Genomic DNA, 19,832 nt, shown 5'->3' on the forward strand with positions numbered 1-19,832 from the left:
TTTTCATTAGTGTAAACAATTTTATGATCCTAATATCAATGCCACAACAGTTGCTTATTTTGTAACAAGGATTGAAAGGATGAAAAGAAGAAAAGACTGTGAATCAAAAGAGTTCAAGACCATAAGATTTGGATTATAGGTTGTTAATTACTGACACTAATTTGGGGGAATTTAGCTACAAATTGAAATCGATATGTTTCCAGGATATAATGATCATGGTGATTTTAGGAATAATTGATGTCCAATTTTTAACATTTAAAAGAATAGGTACGGAGATTTTATGTAGAAACCGAGCATATCTGTTAAAGCAATAGGAGGTGTTATTTATTCCTGTGTCTTTATTTTATTTGCTAAAGGCAGAGGAAAGCAAAATGCATAAACCTGTTTTATTCTTGGCTGAATTCTTCCTGTCTCAACACTTAAGAAGTATTGAAGAAAACACTTTTCCTTTTCTTTTTCTTTGAGTTAGTTCTCAAATACGGTGCTGCAGGGTTGACATGTTTTTTTGTAGGCAGTTAGTATGTCACTGTTTCTTTGAGAAAGGCCATTTTCCATTAGATTTTGGGCTATTACAGAAAATAGGACAAATACAACTTTAAACGTTTTGTTCAGCAAGATAATCTTCACGAATGAGCGCTGCTTTTCTGATCTTTGAGGCATGAATGCCATCGCGAGAAGTGAAAAACTAAGGCCTCATGCCTTACTAACTTTATGACTAATGTTCACGTAACCAGTGTAGCATTAAAGCAGGGTGGAATGCTAATTCTGCCAAGCTAATGCTACACTGGTTACTGAAAATGAGCCAAACAAATGATGGGTGAAGCATTAAGTTGTTACAGTACTTTTTGAATGGGAATGTCCATTCTACTTATTCTATCTCTCTGGGATCACTAAAATCATCAGAATTGTCAGTTATTTAACTAACTGTTGTTAATGTGTAGCAATCGGCCCAATAGTTGTTCAGATCTTTTCATCTGGGCAAATTGGTTCGGCAGACCAGTTGACATTGCCATGCCACTTCCATGAATAAAATCATGTTTTGAATGAGCTCTTTGACTTAAAGGCACTTAATATAAAGAGTCTGGCTTTAAGGGCCTCCCGTTCCCTCGCGCTCAATTTGGTGCAGCCGGTAATCCATCGATAAGTGTTGCTCGCTCAATTCTTCATCTTCACACTGTAGGGCAGAGTCGCGAGGAAAGGGGGGAGGAGGGGGGAGGACTATCTTGAAATGCCAGTGGGCGTGATTGAGACTACCAGGAGAGTAAAGTCCAGATGGCGGGTTTAGGAAGCCTGAAATCTCAGCACCTGGCAAAGTGTTTGTTGAGTCATTGCATTAATCAACAACTTTGCCAACTCCCTGCATGTGCATTATGCCCATGATAAAAATCGTATTTATTCAAGAAATAATTGCCTAAAGTTATCCCTACCACGAAGTGCATTTCCCTCCAGACATGTGGCAAATGAAATATAATGTGTTGTATCTTGTTCTGCAAAGGTTTTTTATTTTGTTATTATCTGAAAACGACTTTTGCATTGTGAATGAATTAGCGAAAATTTTGAAAGTGTCAAATCTGATGTCTGAGCACACATTGATACACATGCGGTAATTTATTGCTGTTAATTTTACTCCCGTTGTCCTTTGACTGATTCACCTAATTGGACTGTGGTCTCTGTTCACCTCTCTGCGGAATGAGCCAATTTAAACAAGCATATGCAGCTCCCAACGCTTGAATAATTCTCCAGGATTTCTTCTCTTGCATGAGTGTGTTAATGTATAATTGATGCTTTTAGGAGATAAACTGCCAACATCTTCATTGAGGTGCCTCAGGCAGACAGAGGGACAGCAGCTTCACTTGATGTGTTAAAGTTTGTGTTTAAACTTCACACTCTCACGGCTGAACTGAGACTGGAAGTAATACTGAACGGTGTTAGCTCACCTGCATGATGGCAGCAGATGGTTTATGGTTGGATGGGTGAACGGCATGTGCCTGTGTTTTCCTCCCGCAGTCAACCCTGAAAGGAGCCAACGTCACAGTGTTTGGCTGCCTGAACCACGGGACGCCTCTGTTCTTAAGGGAAAACTCCTCATTGAAATGTGAATCAGGTATGTCAAATTTAGTAAATCCCCCAAATTAATAAATCATTTATTGTTCAATAAGAATTTCGAAATAATGAATGTTCTTTTCCCTATGAAAGCAACCATCCACACCAAGAAACTATAACTTTATCCTTATAAAAATCGTTCTAATGACAGTGGGAGTCCACACCACAACTATAATGATAACGAATGCTAAAAACACGTGACAGCCAATCAAAATCCATCTGAAATGACAGGGTGTCAGGTTCAACACGTCAAATTGAACATGAATTTGTTTGCAACTTTAATTGTTCAAAATGAACTGAAAAATTTCAGAAGCGAGTAAATGTGCTCTGGAAGATATAATCTTTTCTTGGTTCTAATGAGTGTTTTCTTCTGTTGCAGAATCGCTGGCCGGGTTTTTCCTTTCTGTGAACGCCTCTGCGAATATCACCAAATTGAGGATTCCTTACCCACAAACAGGCACCTGGTACCTCAGCCTGCGCTCTCTATGTGCCACCGAACATGGGTAATACAGGCAGCGCTGCTTCGGCATTTCTAGATATTTGTTTTATCCTGTATGCTTACGCTCCGCTTCACTGGAGCACTTCACTCCACTATATGTAGATTCACGAACACAGAAATGTTGCCGTCTGAAATGACATTACATTTTGCTTATTCACTCTCTTGACGCGATTCTGAAGTACAATACCACTATTATGGCTGTACGCTAACGATGAAGCTTCTGCGAGCAGCCAGCTTTCCATAGCTTAGCCTAAAGCCTGGAAACGGGGAAACTGCTAGCCAGGCAAGTGTTAAAATGACAATCCGATAGATTTATGAGTCTGTAACTTATTGGAGTTTCCACTGGTTTCCTGGCAAAGTGTAAACATATTACATCCCCACTTTATGGATTAAACAGACTCTATAGAAACTGTTAATTAATGAGCTTTAGAGCAGTAGGTGGATTTAACCTTTGGACAGATGTGAGAGAGGTATCATCTTCTCATTTAAAGGCCCAGATACACTTAAATGACATCAAGGGACTAGCAGCAGCACTTGAACTGAATTTCCCAAGAAGATGAACTTATTTCTTTGTATGAAAATGTATGAATTGTGTGCCCTGGTGGAAAGCCTCCAAAACTTAATTTAACAACAGAAATTCACTGAGACTGTTACTCAAGAATATTTTGACAGTCACATAATCAAGTGCCCCAAAGCAACCTTTGCGAGACAATATTTGCTGTCAATTACAGGGAGACAAATGCAAAATGGGACATTCAGTTTTTCTTAAAAAATCTTTGTATAACAATCACAAGTTTATTTACCAAAATGAATAATTCAGTGCCCTAACGAAGATGCCATACTCACTGTTTAAACGCCGCTGCCTCCCTCAATCAGCCACATTCTCTCCCATCTGTCACCCAGCAGATTAATTTTGGATTGGCTTCAAAAGATATGGCTCTAGTGCACACCTAGCATATGTCATAGAAGAGGGTTAGATGTTGAGGTTTAAAAAGCAGATTTTTCAGATTTCCCACACTCACTCCGCCACTATGCTACCCCTGTTTTTGAACTGTGGGATATCTATCAGAGCTCCCCAACGGATAACACTCCCATCTGAAAGTTATTTTCTGGATCATATTAATATTCAAATGGGAGTTTGCGAAAGACAATATTTTGGATAGGTTGCTCTCACTTATGTTGCATAAGTCACAGCATAGAGTAGCATGTGCAGGTTGCATTGTGCAGGTTGGATGGCATTATATAACGTCGCTTTCATCCAATTTGTTTTAAACAGTTAATGTGAAGTTGGTTAGTGTTGAGTTTAGTTGGTGAAGTTGACATGCTTGCTCGCTGTTTTTGGCTGCAAAGGTTGAGGGTTTAACCTCTGGCTAGGAGCAATGTTTCAAATGTGTGTTGTTGAGAACGTTGGATAATAAACAAAGGGATGCCAGGATAAAAACTTTTTTTACTTTGCTTGCATTGTCCCCTCAAACAGAATGCTGCATTAGTAAGGTAAACTGGACCACAAGTTTTGTAGCGGTAACTCACAGTGGGGCTAATTTGTTCGTTCATTTTATAAGTTATCGTCACACACTGAACACCCTTTAAATCAGACTACCACAGAGAGGAACACATTAGTGTAACCGTCTGTTACATCAGCTACATCATCACTGAAAAAGTACTGGAAAAAAGAGAACACTGACTAAGCAGACCACAATGCATTTCACCTACAAGGGAGATGGGGGAGGGGGAGGGGGATTTATAAAGGGCACATCCTTTATCTTTTCACGACGTGAAGATATTTAGTTATCTCGATTGTTCTCACCACCTTTATCTACAGTTTAATTCAGATAAGTGCAGTAAAGACACGTTCTTTCTCTGAGGGTTCTTTGAAGTCATTATGAGGAATGTTCCAAAGAGAGGGGCATTTTTCCATTAAATTGTCCAATGCAACGTTTTTTTAATACGAGTTCTTAAGAATTTGCTATTCAGCAGATTGAGCTGTTTTGCCGCACCCTTAATGGCCCAAAAATGTGAACAGAATGAAATTAAGCAGATTTTTGTTTTCACCGGCCACTTGAGAGTTTCCAATTGAATTTGAATAACAAATAATAGCAGATGGTGCGGGACATGGTCTCATCTTCACACGAGAGCCTTGCTGAGGTATGAAAATGTGGAAAATGTTCACCTGGCGTCACAATGTGTTAGGTTTCCAGAAATGTACACATGCTAAATAAATCATGAGAGTGAATGATAGGTGCTCTTCAAGGCTACAATTAAGTTGAGTGATATAACTTAATGATTAAGAAGCGAGCAGCTGTGCCAATTAAAAAATGGGTTCTGGGAAAAGGCAAAGAAATCCATTTGTTACCTCCTGGAGTTTCATTCTCTGAGACTGATTTCATACGCTGGCAATTAGAAACAATCAATGCAAACACATATTTGCGAGTTTTTTTTTATTATCAGTAGTGGAATCATTTGTAGATGAACATAATTATATAAATCGCTACAGTTAGCTGTATAACCACAACCTTTATCAGGGCATTAAATTCCTAAACAGTGTTACCTTTTGTGTACGAGGATTTAGCGAAAGGCCAATTGAGATTCTTTGAGAAGTTAAACTATCACTATCATGTTGTCTGATTCTAACACTAAAACACTAAACGCTAAAATGACCTTTTATTCTCTGACATTGTGCTGGAGCACGTACAACAACAAAACACTGAGTCTTAGCGCAACCCAGGCTGACTCTGTGAGGCCATGCTGACAGTGAGGATGCTGATATTTAGCAGGCATTATGTTTACCATGTTAACATATTCATTTTAAGGTTTCCACACATCCTGGAAAATCTTAAAAAAACGGCATTGAAAACACATGGGAAATGACAGAAAAAGCCAAATGTCCTGGAAAAACTTGTGTTGTCCTGGCAAATGAGTTGCAACATTGCTCTATTTTCCGTGGTCTATTTTTCTGGTAGTCCATCTATCATTGACATCTGAAAGGGTCCACGATCGTAGTAACGTACAAATGAGGAGGTCATGAGTGTGTGCACCAAACTGAATCACAATTTATTCCATAGTTGTTGAATTCTCAAACAAAAATCTGTGTCATTGTCTGGGAACCATGAATGTCAACGTGCCATGGCAACCAGTACCTGTTCAAATATTTCAGTCTAGACAACAGAATCCATGAAATTTGTTTGCACGTTTCTATGTTTATGTTTGTTTTCCTCAAGCTCACGTCCATCTAACGCTCTGCCCGTCCGTGACTTTTCCAGATTTGAGGCGTGCGCCAATGTCACCGCCGAGGTGTACATGCGTGCCTACCTGACTCCGTGCATCAACGACTGTGGGACGTACGGACAGTGCAAGCTTCTGCGCACCAACAACTACCTTTATGCTGCCTGCGAATGCAAAGCAGGTAACAAGTGATTTACAGAATCTATCGCGATGCGTCGCGTTGTCAGTGTGTTTTTTAAGAGAGCTCTTTCCCTCTTTGTTCATTTGAATTTGTGCCCAATTTGAATGTGAACTAAATTCCGATTTGGTGATCTATTCTTGTCTTCTTTTGATTCTGTTTTAAAGTCCCAGTTTTTTTGATCATATTCACTGAAGCCAACACTATGCTCCAATAGAACAACATAAATAAACCGGTTTTAGAAAGAAAAAAAAAGAAAAAAGAAAAAAACTGCGTCTCTACGTACAAGTAGAGCCTGTTCAACAGCGCCCGGATCATCCTGTCCAATAAGCACGCAGGGCTGTGTTTGTGCACACACAGAGCCCCTCCCCCCTCGGGTCGTTCCACTATCACAGGGGGGAGGCGGAGGGAAGTAGCAACACGCTTCCAATTCCTCAGTTAAAAACCAAAACTAGGAGGTCCGTGATAAAGTCAACATCGGACCCGCGTTTCAAAGGTGGCGTGATCTAAGGGATTTCAAAGGGCACGGAGTCGAGGGGAAGGAGCTGGGTGGTCGTGGGGGAGGAGCATGAGAGTTGTAAACATTCAAAATCTGACAGAGTGCCCTCGATCCGCCAGACTTGCCGACTGGGACTTTAATGACGGCTATATTTTGAAATTGCATTCGCATCCACTTAGCCCAGTTATCAACAAAGCCAAGCAAGCGGTTTGGAATTATTGTATAAATACAGCGTATGCTCAACAATGCCTTAAATTATTAATCACTAATTAATAATTAGCAAATAAGCGTGACCATGAAATAATAATTGGAAGTGATTTTCAGCAGGCAAAAGCATACAAGATAAGACGCAACTTTCTGCGAGGAAATTGGGTCGTCACTTCCACAAAGAATTTCTAATTTGTGGGGATATAAATCATGCAGAGTGACAAGAACATGGAGGAGAGCAAGGTGCGATGGCACGGGTTGCTTTAACGGAATTGAACTGGCCGTGCAGCGATTAAATTGTATGTGCCGCTGTCCAATGAGTCACACAGCAGCCCGGTATTAATCTTCTAATACTACACTATTAATTATGAACATCGTTTTCAATAAAAGATGAGCTTATGAAACTAAACAAAGCTTGTCCTCTGAGGCTTTTTAAAGACATTTTTAAATCCTGCCTTTGATCTTCTTTTTATCAGAGCTGCTTTCTCTTCAGTTAAATCCATTGTCATACTTCATATGTGTGACTGCTTCCTGGCAGGCGCTTTGCATTCAGCGCTTGCCCTTGGCCCCACCTCACACTGCAAACCCCCCGTTCAACAGCGCTCAGGAATATTTAATTTGCGGCGTCTTATCCAATTCACCACTCGATAAGGATCCAAAACTAATGGCGAAAGCAGAGTTGCTTCGACATTGGAGGGAGTTCGCATCAGGAGGCTCTGCTGTTTACGGGATAAACAACTAAGAAAGGGCCGATTAAGCATTAGTCGTTTTGATAGATATTTAACCAGTTTTAAGAGATACTGTAAATTCTAAAGGGGGTGAGCTTTTGGAATAAACTGATTCATCCACAGTCAAATTCCTTCTCAGCAATTCAGCCGAAACATTAAAGAAGACCTTCCTAAAGTTTATTTCAAGTTTCAGAAAGTAAATCCTGCAAAAAGCTCTCTGCTCTCTTGGATCTGTACTTTCTTAGATCTTCAAACAGTACAGTACTGACTGTGTGTGTGTGTGTGTGTTAGGCTGGGACGGCTGGGGATGCACCGACAACTCAGAGGCCTACTCCTACAGTTTCCAGCTCCTCTCCACTCTGCTGCTCTGTCTCAGTAACCTGATGTTCGTCCCGCCGGTGGCCATCGCCATCCGAAGCCACTACCTGCTGGAGGCCTCGGTCTACATCTTCACCATGTTCTTCTCCACTGTGAGTCCACTGTGAGCCGCGCAAACGAGATGATTCATGTTCTATCCTCCGTAAAAGAAAGAGTTGACCAATACATGTGTTTGGGGTCTGAAACCAGCACAAATGATTGGAACACTGCATTACAGTCCGCAAGCTAGCAAACATTGGTGAAAACATTGGTCCATTTAAAATACTCAAACGAATTGGCTTTGCAAATGTTTAACAAGAAAGAAATGTAAGAAATGATTCATCAGAGTGACTAAAACCAGAAGACCAATTCTGGGGTACATTTAGACCAAACCAAGCCTCGGCTAAGCCAACAGTCACAGCGTAGCATTCGGCTCGTCAAACAATAGCGTGCATGTTAGCTGTTATCGGAAAAAAAGCTCAACGGAAATATCATTTTACTGAAGCAATTTTAATGGTTTGAAGTTTTGCCTGATGCATCTGCCCGTTGGTTTAACCCCTTGCTGCCTCACTCCTCTCCTCTGACAGTTCTACCATGCATGCGATCAGCCGGGTATTGTGGTCTTTTGCATAATGGAGTACGACGTCCTGCAGTTCTGCGACTTCCTTGGGTCGCTAATGTCGGTGTGGGTCACTGTCATTGCTATGGCCAGGCTAAAGTCCATCATCAAACAGGTAATTCTACCTAATTATCCTTGGAAAACAGTCAAGTGGTATAGTGGAATGGTAAAATGACTATTTTAATTGAACTGTAGTTTGTCACAGTTGTCTTGATACTTTATGAAACCGATCATTTGATATGGATCATTTTGGTACTATTTAACGAGTGGCGCGTGGAGGGGAATCTAAATGTCACCGCCTTTAGACCCAGCCATAAGATGCTCCAATTGGCTCTGTTGTGTCTCTATAAATGGAGAGCAGCCATTCACGAGAGCAACTCAGCTGTTTGATTTGCATGACAAAAATAGTAGGTGTGGGCATTGATTCGGACGCCAAACGATGTCATCTGTTGCAGTCTGGAGACGCCTAGACTTAGAGCTCCAATTTGAGATAAAACCTGAATGCCAAAAGGGAGTAGAGGACTGTTACGTAGAGCTGAAAAGCTGTGAGAGCGAGAAATTAAGGGGTACCACATATGCCACCATCTTCAGTTAATAATCAAAAGATGTGTTCCCTGGGTGTTGTCATAATGTGGTGGATAACAGTGAACACTAACAGGTGCACCTTCGCCCTCGGTCACTCCCTGGCTGCACACCAAGATGGAGCGGTCACAGGGAAAGTGTGTGTGTGTGTGTGTGTGTCCATGTCCATAAATGAGACAGAGAGGGAGGAGGGGAGGAGGGGTGTAATAGAGGGAGGGAGAGTATACGAACATCTGCTGTCCTCTAGAGTTTTCATTTTTGCTGAGCGCTGCAGTACGCAGTCACTAATCAAATCGCACATGTCGGGACTGGCAAGTGGAGCTGTGTGTGCGTTTTTGTACTAGAGAGTGGGTGTGTGTGGGTGTGTGTGTGTGTGTTTGTTGGTTTGTTTGTTTGTGCATGTTTGTTTGTTAGAATCCACGACCGCAGCAGCAGTAGAGCATGAAGGACCCGGGGGCACCTGATAGTGTGGGTGCTTCAAAGGTCCAAAAGTCCTCACAATATGTCGGCAGTATATATTGCAAGGACATTTATTCATTTATTTATTTTTGTTAATCTCAATTTGTTGAAGGTTACTTGGATCAGATGAATCAGTTCAGATGATAATTACGTCTTATTACACTTGGATCTCATCTTTGAAGTGTTGGCGCTCTTTTATTGAACGGTTATGAAAAACATTGTTCTCACAAAAGGTTTGCTGAGATCTGAACAATTAGCCAGATTCATGTCACCACTTTGGAGGTTAAAACCGAAAGTGACCACAGCTGGAATGTCTGATGCACACACAAAAAAGAACCAGGCCGTTGATCTGTAACGGATCTGTACTTATCATTCTCTCTCAAATAAGCACATTCATAAATTGTTTCCCTGTTAATGCATTGCGTAAAGGCCTGCATCCAATAGACCCTTTTACGCTAACATGATAAAGTACTTTTGTGGGCCGAGTGTAGGTGGATGCAGAACAATCCTCTGAACATTTTGTTGGCTAACAGGTTTTGTTGGCTTCTTTTTATTTCTAATGACTGAAGAATTTTAAGTTTATCCCGATATTTACAGTCACTCTCAAGGATCGCAAGTGTTGCCAATGTGACTGTTATTATTATATGAGCCGACCCCTAAGCTGCTGGCAGACCAGCAGGAGAGCTGACGAGAGAATCACTGGCTAGTTAGCAAGCTAGCTGTCCCATCTCCAGAGCTGGGTAGTTAGTTAGCCTGCTCTCTGTTTCTGCAACCGCTGTAGCATGACAGCATGGTAGCTTTGTATCAGCGTTAATCACCTCCAATGGATGCAATATCAATTCTGGCACCCAACAACACAGCAACGTGACTTTTATATGTGTCCAAACTGCTCTATACTGTCCTCTGAGGTGATTTGTGTTCGCCTCCATCCTGTCCTTTTTATTTTCCTTCAGCCAACACATGACGATGGAGGTAAAAGGGTCTATAAATGTATACATTCATGTTTGAGCACCCCTGTGTGATACAGCGGTGCATGACCGCTGTGTGACTGATGAGGGTTATTGCACAGATTCCTCGGGCTACGCCACGCTGTTCCTCTCCTCCATGGCCGGTGCCAATTAGTCCTGTTCTCCTGCAGCACGGTCTTCCCTTAGCCGCTCGAAAAAATCCCAAACTTCTTCCAGACAGAAGAATGCAGACCCCAGGCTTCCTGGCGAGGCTTAGGTTCTCCTGAAGCATGTGTAGCACAGCTTATTGATTTTTCCCCTCTCACTTTATTTCTTTTATATCCCGTGGCTTTATGTCAAATGAGCTAAAAAAAAAAAAAAAAAAGGAAAGTTAAACTGATATTATTTATAGCGTGGGCCTCTATTGTCGGTGTTTAGTTTTCTTTGTTATATTGTGGGTCCCAGCACATAGGAAATTAATTTGGTGCATTATTCTGTGAGCACTTCAACAGAACTCAGTACACATTATATATTATTTCGTGTACCTTGTTCCCTCACCGATTCCCTTAATCAAAAGCATGTTGACATGAGGTTCTTGTAGTAGCTGTTGACATTACAGGATATGGTTGGCATATCAATCTCCTAAAATACTGCAGTGCAGCTTTGTCTTACTTAAACAGGAGGAAATAGTGCATCAGGACTATTTTCATTGGTGAGTTAATACACATTTGGTGCCTATTTACAGCTCCACATTGTAAATGGGATTCAAATAATCTTGTTGTGTGTGTGTGTGTGTGTGTGTGTGTGTGTGTGTGTGTGTGTGTGTGTGTGTGTGTGTGTGTGTGTGTGTGTGTGTGTGTTATTGTAATGATGGAACATATCAACTACTGTAACAGTGGCTCATCAATGTGTTTTTATTAGTTTTGGGACAACAATTGAGCTCTATGACAGATAAATTTGTTAGATCAGGGTTTGAATACACAGACTAACTGGTGTCATTTCATTGTATGTTTTGCTAATAAGAAAAATAACAATAAGAATTCATAAGAAAAAGTATTTCTTCAGTCCCAACTGTTGATAGAATGTAGTTTTCCAAATAAGCCAGCTGGCTAGTTGACATCACTAAGCCAAGGACAAGCACTTTCTAAGAGTTTAAAGAGGATTACCATAGTGACTTTTATCCAGTGATGACCATGAAGCTATTTCAGTTCTCCTTCTACTATACAGTTTTCTTAACCTTATTGAACTTGCGCCCACTCAATCCTAATTGTTCCTGCCTGCGGTACATTCAACGTTTTTCATTTGAAGCCACACTATACTTAACTAGACCTCCATGAAGAAAAAGTAGCAATCTCACAAAAAAACAGGACACAGGTGCAGAGAGAATGAAAATGTGGCTCCACATACCAATGAATACTGAATGAAAATTGTCTTCTGTATTTTAGTAACCATTAATCATTACCAGAACACTCCTTTTTTTCTTTCATTTTTCTCCCCAAAACCAGGGATATATCCTACAGAGGTAATAGTGCTAACAGTGTTTACAGAGGGCTGATATTGATCCGCTGGGTTTTGTTTTTTTTCAGGTGCTGTATCTACTGGGGGCGATGTCTCTATCCATGGCTTTGCAGCTAGACCGTCACGGTCTGTGGAACCTGCTGGGACCCAGCCTGTTTGCTCTGGGCATCATGGCTGTGGCATGGGTGAGGACAACAATATATTAACCGCACAGTAGACCAGAAGCCGACAGCTCATTTGGCTTTATTCCTTGACTTTACTTACATTTTCGAACAGTAGCAGTTTTGCATGATTAGTCCACTGGTCAATTAAACGTCGCATTGCTGATCAGTACTAGTTTTCTGATACACATTTTTAAATGGCATATTGACACATGCTGTGGAGATCTCTGATCTGGTCAGCCGCTCCTGACTCATATCCACCCTGTCACATTCTTCATGAGTTCATGGAGTGCAGCTTCAGCAGGAGAGGATTTCGGGGACATTCTGATTCCCAGCTGCATTTAAAATACAGTTCGGTTCAATATTTTTTTTTTGGACAATTGTTAAATTGACTGTTTTTAATGACTTTTTAGGCTATTTGACTAAGTTTGAAACTAGGTTTAAACGTTATGCAAATTACCATTCCAAGTTAAAACAGTTTATGGCAATATAGCTAAAAACAAGGCATTTAATAAAGTTATCGCATTTGTAACACACAGGTTCTTGTTTGACACAATTCTAACAATATTAGCTTATGTATCTTAAGATGTATCTTATGTATTCTTAAGAAAGAAACCTGTTAGTGTGCGAATAACTAGTCTACATGGGGTTTTTTTTACACAGGGATAAAGGAAGGCTCATTTGAATACATAATGTGGGTTTGACATTAATAGACAAGCTTGTTCAAACACGCAGATGAAATGTGTCGGCACAGTCCCTCTATTGTTCCTCATGCTAGTAAGTGTAAAAGGATTAAATCCATCATTTCAGTTTAGGGCTGGAACATGCACATGGCTAAAAAAAACAGTGGATTTTTGCCCAATGAAGCTATTTTACATTAGCATGGAAGGGGCTTTAAAAGTTTTTTGCAGCCTGTGGGTATTAGTCATGGGTTGTAGTTCCATTATAAGTCAGCTTGTACTTCCACTGACTCTTCTCCGAGTCATAATGTGCTCCCTGAACTGAGAAGATAAAAAATAATAGTCTTTCAGGCAGGGTTCTTGGGAGAGAGAGAAAAAAAAGAGCCTTTAACACCAAACCTCCGACATGAGTTTGAAAACAAGGTTTGTGGTTTCCTTGGAGAAAGCTTGCTTTGAATAAAGTGTGGGAGTTGTAGCTCTGAGAGTTATCAGTCTCTGAGCTCAAGGATCCTACAGAAACTGCGGAAGATGAAATGCCGTTCCTCCACGTAAACCAGTTTCAGCACTGCGTGCAGGAGATGGTATATTTTACCGTAGAAGATTCTTCTGCTCTGAGATGAACAACAACGAATGCATGTGTCTGTATCCTGCAAGTTTGAGTGTATTTAGAGACTTACATGATGCCATTGGCTCCCACTTTGACTGGTTTTGATGAGGGTCAGGGTTTTGATCTGACAGATCTGTAATTCAATTATGGCTTGTTGACATGCGTTATTTGACAGATATAAAATATGGCCTGCTGTACTGTGGCGATATCTACAGACAGGAAATATACACAGATTTTGTGTCTGAAACAGACAGATGAAATCTTGGATCTCACACTAATGTTGCAGTTTTTTTCAAACCTGTGCTCCTGCTTTGATTACTCGACGCGTCATAATTTAACAGCGGTTCAATAGCGTATGTCTGCATTCCCGCACTCCCTCCTCGGTGCCGCGCCTCTGAGTGTTGGCGCGTCGCACATTTTCTACAAGAGCCCTTTCATTTCAGCTTGTCATGTTTCTGCAAAGCCTGGCACTCCGAATGTTCCCAGACACAACGGAATTAGATCAGTCAAGTGAAGGGCACGGAGTGTCTGCTGCTTTGCAGGGGTGTCAAGAGCAGTGAGAAGAAGGGGAGAAGTTCAAATCCGTCAATGCCAAATATCCCTGACCCTCCGAACTAAACGAGGTCTCTGATTATTGCATACAAAGACCATTCAGGGCTGAAATTGTTTGTCGTAACCAGAAAAACATAACAAAAACTTGCAGCTCTAGTCACCAGAGCAGTAACTTATAATTCATGTTTTTCTTCATTCCGCTTCACATAGATTATTATTATTATTCTTTAACCTAAAATGCATATGTCATAATAACACCATCAGAGCCATTTGATTACTGTCAGAATACATGTCGGCTTACAGTGTTGGGATTCTTTATGGAAATAGGAGGGGGGGGGGGGGGGGGGGGGGGGAGATCTAATGAAAGCAATCATTGTTTATGAAGCCATGAAAATAGAGATGGAATTCAATGATGAAGCACTCTGTGAACGCTGTTAAGAGAGAAATTAAGTGTCCAAGCCACTCTGTGCCGCACATTCAACAAAGAATATAATATGATATGGTATCATATACGGTTAGTGCCTAACAGTACACAAACGTCAATAACAAAATAGCCAAAGCGGTGACTAGCCAATCATCGATGGCCAATTTAAAACGTGGTCAGCTCATTATGATCTTTATGATGCTGCAGCAGTCATGCAGGCATGGATTTCAGATAATAAAAACAATAGACATTAATGAAGAATTCCATCTCTCTCTCTCTCTCTCTCTCTCTCTCTCTCTCTCTCTCTCTCTCTCTCTCTCTCTCTTACTGCCTGCTCCTCCATCACTCACTTTCTCGAAGGCTGCTCCCTGTGCGATCTCTCCCTTCAATATCCTGTTTATACGTGAAATGTCTTCATTAAATTAAGGAGAGAAGATCATTAATCATGGCAGCCTTTGAGATCAACTGTAAAATACATAAACTATAAAATAGTACGGGTCCTTCAGTGTCCCGTTATGTCGTAACACCGTGTTTCATTTTTAACCAGTAACAAAAATGTTCCAGTTTCTAGCATTATTAACACGGTATCTTAAACTAGAATTATGCTTTTCATGCACTACTTTTTCTCTTGCATGCTACTCCCACAATGATCTTAGCAGAGCGCAGGAAACCACATTTCTCTTCGGTGTCGAGCAAGCTTTTTAGCATACAATCCAAAATAATTCCTGGAAATTCATCTTGGTCACGGTTTGATTGGTGAGGTTTGAAACGCTGTTTTATGTGTGTGTCAGACGGTGCGCACCATCCGCCGGCGGCGCTGCTACCCGCCCACCTGGAAGCGCTGGGTGTTCTTCCTCTTCCCGGGCACCATGATCGCCACATCCGCCGTGGCCCTCTACGCTTTCGTGGAGACGGAGGAGAACTACTTCTACATCCACAGCATCTGGCACATGCTGATCGCAGGGAGCGTGGGCTTCCTCCTGCCGCCTCGCGCCAAGCCCGACGCCAAGGTGACCCCGCTGAAGCGTAGGCGGGGCTGCGGCTATCAGCTGTGCGTTAACGAGCACGAGGAGCTGGGCCTGGTGGACCCCGCCATCATCTCCATCAACAGCATCTGTACCAGCTGATAAACTCCCCACGCCCCCAGGCCTTTTACCTTAGAGACACTTCATTGCCTTCTTTTACTTGGGAAATTCACACACGGGAAATTAAGCCAGAGAACTTGAAAAAGCAATGTAAATACTTTAACGCAGACGTGACACATTGGATTTTTTTGTTTTTCTTTTGGGTGTTTTTGTTGTTGTTGTTGTTGTTATTGTCATGGTAACTACTATCAATACAACTGTAATTATTATTATCTATAGTTAAAGTTGTTCTGATTAATTGTGGGTGTACAGTGACACACTGTTGTTGTGAATATGTATTTAAAGTCAAAGCTGAAACACTGCTGCTATCTGACGGTGACTGTAAAACTGCTTCTGTTGGTTATTTATTGGTGGTCTTGTGAACAGGCCCATTATTTCACTGTTAGGGCACAGATATGGGGGAGACGCGGGGAGGGAGGGGAGGGGAGGGGACATTTATCAAGGGCACGGCTTTTCTGAAATTCTTTTCGAATATATCTTTTGCACTGAGACACAAAAAAACGTTATTCTGTACATTTTTATAACTATAAACTACAGTGGGCATCACAAATGTAAAAACCTAGTTGTCATGTGGAATGTTAGACTGTCTTTTGCAATCACAATGTATCGCTTTTACACGAATGTGCAGGTTGTTCTTGACGGGGAACAATTCCAAAGTCCAGCTGCCCGTCGAGAAGAAGGGAGGCGGGATTATTTCAGAGACCTCAAACCAAGACCTCAGCCTCCTTGTTCTTCTCTGACTGGATCTGTGCGACGCCACATTCAAAAACAATAAATGTTTTTCTTTCTTGCCTCGGTATCACTTCTGCTTTCGAAGCTTTTAAATATAGTGCAACTGGTGAACATCATATTGCAATTCCTGCCCTAATGGAAGCCGGTAGTACTCAGACAGTGAGATGAGACGCTGTCAACAACACCCTCCCAGGAATAGAGCGAGAGATAAATAATTCTCGTGCAGAGCAGACGAATGAGGGCAGCTTCAGAACACACTGTCGATATGTAGCCTCTCTCTTATTTAACCAGAGAGAGTTATATGTCTCTTTGTTTTATGCCTTATATCATCAGCAGCTCCTCAGTATTCATCACACTGTTTGCTCGCCGGGTCCTTTTCGGCAGACAGATACAAGAATACATTCGTTTTCTCTATTTTTATTAGCTGAGTTTGGAGGATGTACCTTGCGATCACAACGATAATACTAGTTGATGTGAAGCTGGTATCATTTCTTTTACTATGTCCATCTTAGTTTGATGTGTCATATGCTAATATTTGCTAATTGCTGCATATCACGAACTGGGGATGATGATGTGATTTCGTTTTGCAGGTGTTTTGTCAAAAGGTCAGGGGATTACAGTTCATCCATCAAGGGGACTATTATGTTTGCAGGTATTTGGTCATGAACCAATGTATTAAAAAAATATTATTTTGACCAGAAGACAATAGGATTTTATGGCTAATATTATAGGCTTTTGAGGTGTGGGTAGGTGGGTTTTTTAATCTTTGGACAGAGTCAGGTTAGCTGTTCCCCTGTGTTGTCAGTCTTTGTTCTTAGCTAACCATCTCTCAGCAGACAGGCATAGAAGATGTAGGCGGATCTTATCATCTCACTCTGGGCAAGAAAGCATATTTTAAGGTGTAGTGAAACTGTATTTAATTCCTTGAAGCTTAGTGATGCAAAGTAAACGTGCACACACACACACACACACACACACACACACACACACACACACACACACACACACACACACACACACACACACACACACACACACACACGTACACAACTAACCCTCACTGCAGTGACCTAATCACCATTTTCCCATTGAAGTTTTGCAAGCGAGACAATTATTTACTGAGCGAGATAGAGGATAAAAAAATAAAAAAAGAAGAATTCTTCATTTTTACCAGAGCTGCCATTGCTGTAGCTAATTATGCATCAATTCTTTACTCAAAGAGTTTCTGTTGAGCTTTGAAAATGTGATGGAATGAGGCCATTGGGGCATTCAAATCCTTTACTTTAACTTTTCTCAAAAGGGGAAAAAAAGGACAAGAAAGAAAGATGTCAAGTGGTGTTTCTAAATAAGAAAACAGGAACATTATGACCAACACACAGTGGAATTGCTATATCCTTTTCTTATATTACAGGCCGTGTATTGAACTGAACAATTTACAACTCGGAGAACATTGAAAACAGTCTTTGTAGCTCTCATCGCCTCATCGAAAAGCAATACCAATTGGCCCCTTCTTCCTTTTTCTAGTTCCAACATATAATCTAGGCTTCAGTTGATATTGAAAGGAGAATATAACGTACCATTGAAATGCAAAATGAAACACTGGTTAAATCAACACAAAAATGTGTGAAGTTGTATACATTTCAGGACATTTCTCTATCACTCTCCCACCACTTCAATGAAAACCCAAGTAATGGAAATCTGTGTGATAAGAGACTGAATGTTCCAGCTGGAGAGTGCACACCTCTGTGGGAAAAAAAAGCCTGTGACTGTACTTGATGAGTAGAATTACACCAAAATGACAAGGTCTTAGATATTGAAATTTCAAACAGTGGATATTGCTGCACTTCCAGCACACATGAAATCAAAGAAAGTACCTTCTTTGTATTCATGGATTCTTGGGTAACATATCTAACAGGATTATTATTCTGACACACCGTAACCTGCAGCACTAGAGCAATCGCAGCTCGGCTTATTAGCATGGCTGTTTTTCTGTCGGTGATTCAGTGCGAGTTCAGAGCGACAGTACTGGGCTGAAATATGATGAGGTGCACGGCACCAAGATATGACTTTTGCTACTTATTTTATAAGGCTCTTGGTACATTATGTATTGCTGGTGCACCTTGTTCTTCAACGGCTGCAGCAATGTGAGTATAGATCTATGAGGCTGCATGGGCACAATGATGGTTTGAGCTCAATGCTAACATCAGCGTGATATTATCCAAGCATGTTAGCATTTTAGCATTTTATCCAAACCGGTTAATTTTAAAAATGTGGTTCTGATGAATGCGCTGTAGGGGAAGTGAGGAAATATTTCAGTCTGGATCCGGGAGGACAGAACTTAGTTACCATTCCTAGAGCCACATTGCTAAAGTCGCTCAACAACTGCACAATTCTAACAGACAGACGTCAATATTCCCAAGCAACGACCCAGATTGTTTTACAAAATCTTTCAGAGCACTGGTTTCCATCTAACTAGGAGTTTTTTCAGGATATGTGATAATTAAAGTCAATAGGAAAATGTTTTACATGTTTTGTGAGTCTAAAACACATTCATTATATGTCAAATGACTATTACAGATTGTTTATAGCATGCTCATGAATATCAGGAATCACAGGTGTGCCTGCTTTGCGGTGTTTTTTTGTTTTCTTTAGGCCTGCAGAACGGTGGGAAACAGATGTTAAAAAAACAAGATTTGTAACAATAGATTAATCCGCTTCACTTCAACAAATACTGCTGATGTTCCAAAGTACAACAAGCAGAGAAAATGCTGAAAAAGGGAAATTAAATGAACTAAAGCATGTCATATTTATCTGAATACTTATAAGCGTTACACGGTAGCATTGAACTGATCAACCACTGAATGACTGATAAAGTTAGCACAAACCATGAACTGTACATTGCCTAATAATTAAAATTACAGTTAAATGGTTTGGTGAAGTCATATAGCTCCGGGAATCCCTCAAAAGATTATTTTTTTCCAAGGCACTCAGGGCAGTCCTGCAAACAATGCTTCACTCCCATTGAAAACAAGAACAAAAAGGCTGCTTGAATGCATTCCGTGTAATCAGGGCCAAACAAAGAGGAACAATAGACGGTACTAAAGTTTGCAGACGGATCTGTCAGAAAGATGTAGAGCCATTGAATGCTGTATAGAACAAAAATGAAAACAACTTTTCCCAAACATGGACGAACTGCGTCAGCAAGAAAACTTCAGTTTGGCCTCCAAATGTATTCAGTTTAGAATTTCATTTTAATTCAGGCGTCAACAAAACTGCACATAAAGCAGTCTAAACGTGCAATGAAGGCTCCTGCTTTGTGTTTAACAAAGTAAATGTTGAATCAGGGGCTGCACAGTAGAGCTTAGTTCGGGCCCAGAAAATCAAGCCCGACCCTACCCGAGGCCGTGCACATTCTGTCGGCCCGATTTCAACCCGACAATTACTTTTAATGCATGCATAGGCTGTTGTATGTGCATATCCGTGGGAAGTGGGGGTGCGGCTGCACCACTACTCAGCCACAAAAATATAAAAATAATTTTATAGGCTACGTTAGTGCTCCCGCGATTAGGATTGGACTGGACAAAGCCGACACATATGTTATCGCCTCCTCGGC

The 19,832-nt window shown here is 41.0% G+C and overlaps 1 protein-coding gene across 1 annotated transcript in view; it reads left to right on the forward strand.

The window, feature by feature from the left end:
* tmem8b (transmembrane protein 8B) overlaps positions 1-16,264 on the forward strand; it is a 34,054-nt gene extending 17,790 nt beyond the window's left edge. Inside the window, exons 7-13 of the mRNA XM_084024078.1 lie at positions 2,008-2,104; positions 2,483-2,606; positions 5,863-6,005; positions 7,728-7,906; positions 8,381-8,527; positions 11,987-12,103; positions 15,134-16,264. Coding sequence (XP_083880204.1) covers positions 2,008-2,104; positions 2,483-2,606; positions 5,863-6,005; positions 7,728-7,906; positions 8,381-8,527; positions 11,987-12,103; positions 15,134-15,469 — 1,143 coding nt within the window. The 3' untranslated portion in view covers positions 15,470-16,264. The remainder of the gene's footprint in view (positions 1-2,007; positions 2,105-2,482; positions 2,607-5,862; positions 6,006-7,727; positions 7,907-8,380; positions 8,528-11,986; positions 12,104-15,133) is intronic.
* The last annotated feature ends 3,568 nt before the right edge of the window (positions 16,265-19,832 follow it).

This window comes from Eutrigla gurnardus, assembly GCF_963514095.1.
Source record: "Eutrigla gurnardus genome assembly, chromosome: 13".
NCBI lineage: Eukaryota > Metazoa > Chordata > Actinopteri > Perciformes > Triglidae > Eutrigla > Eutrigla gurnardus.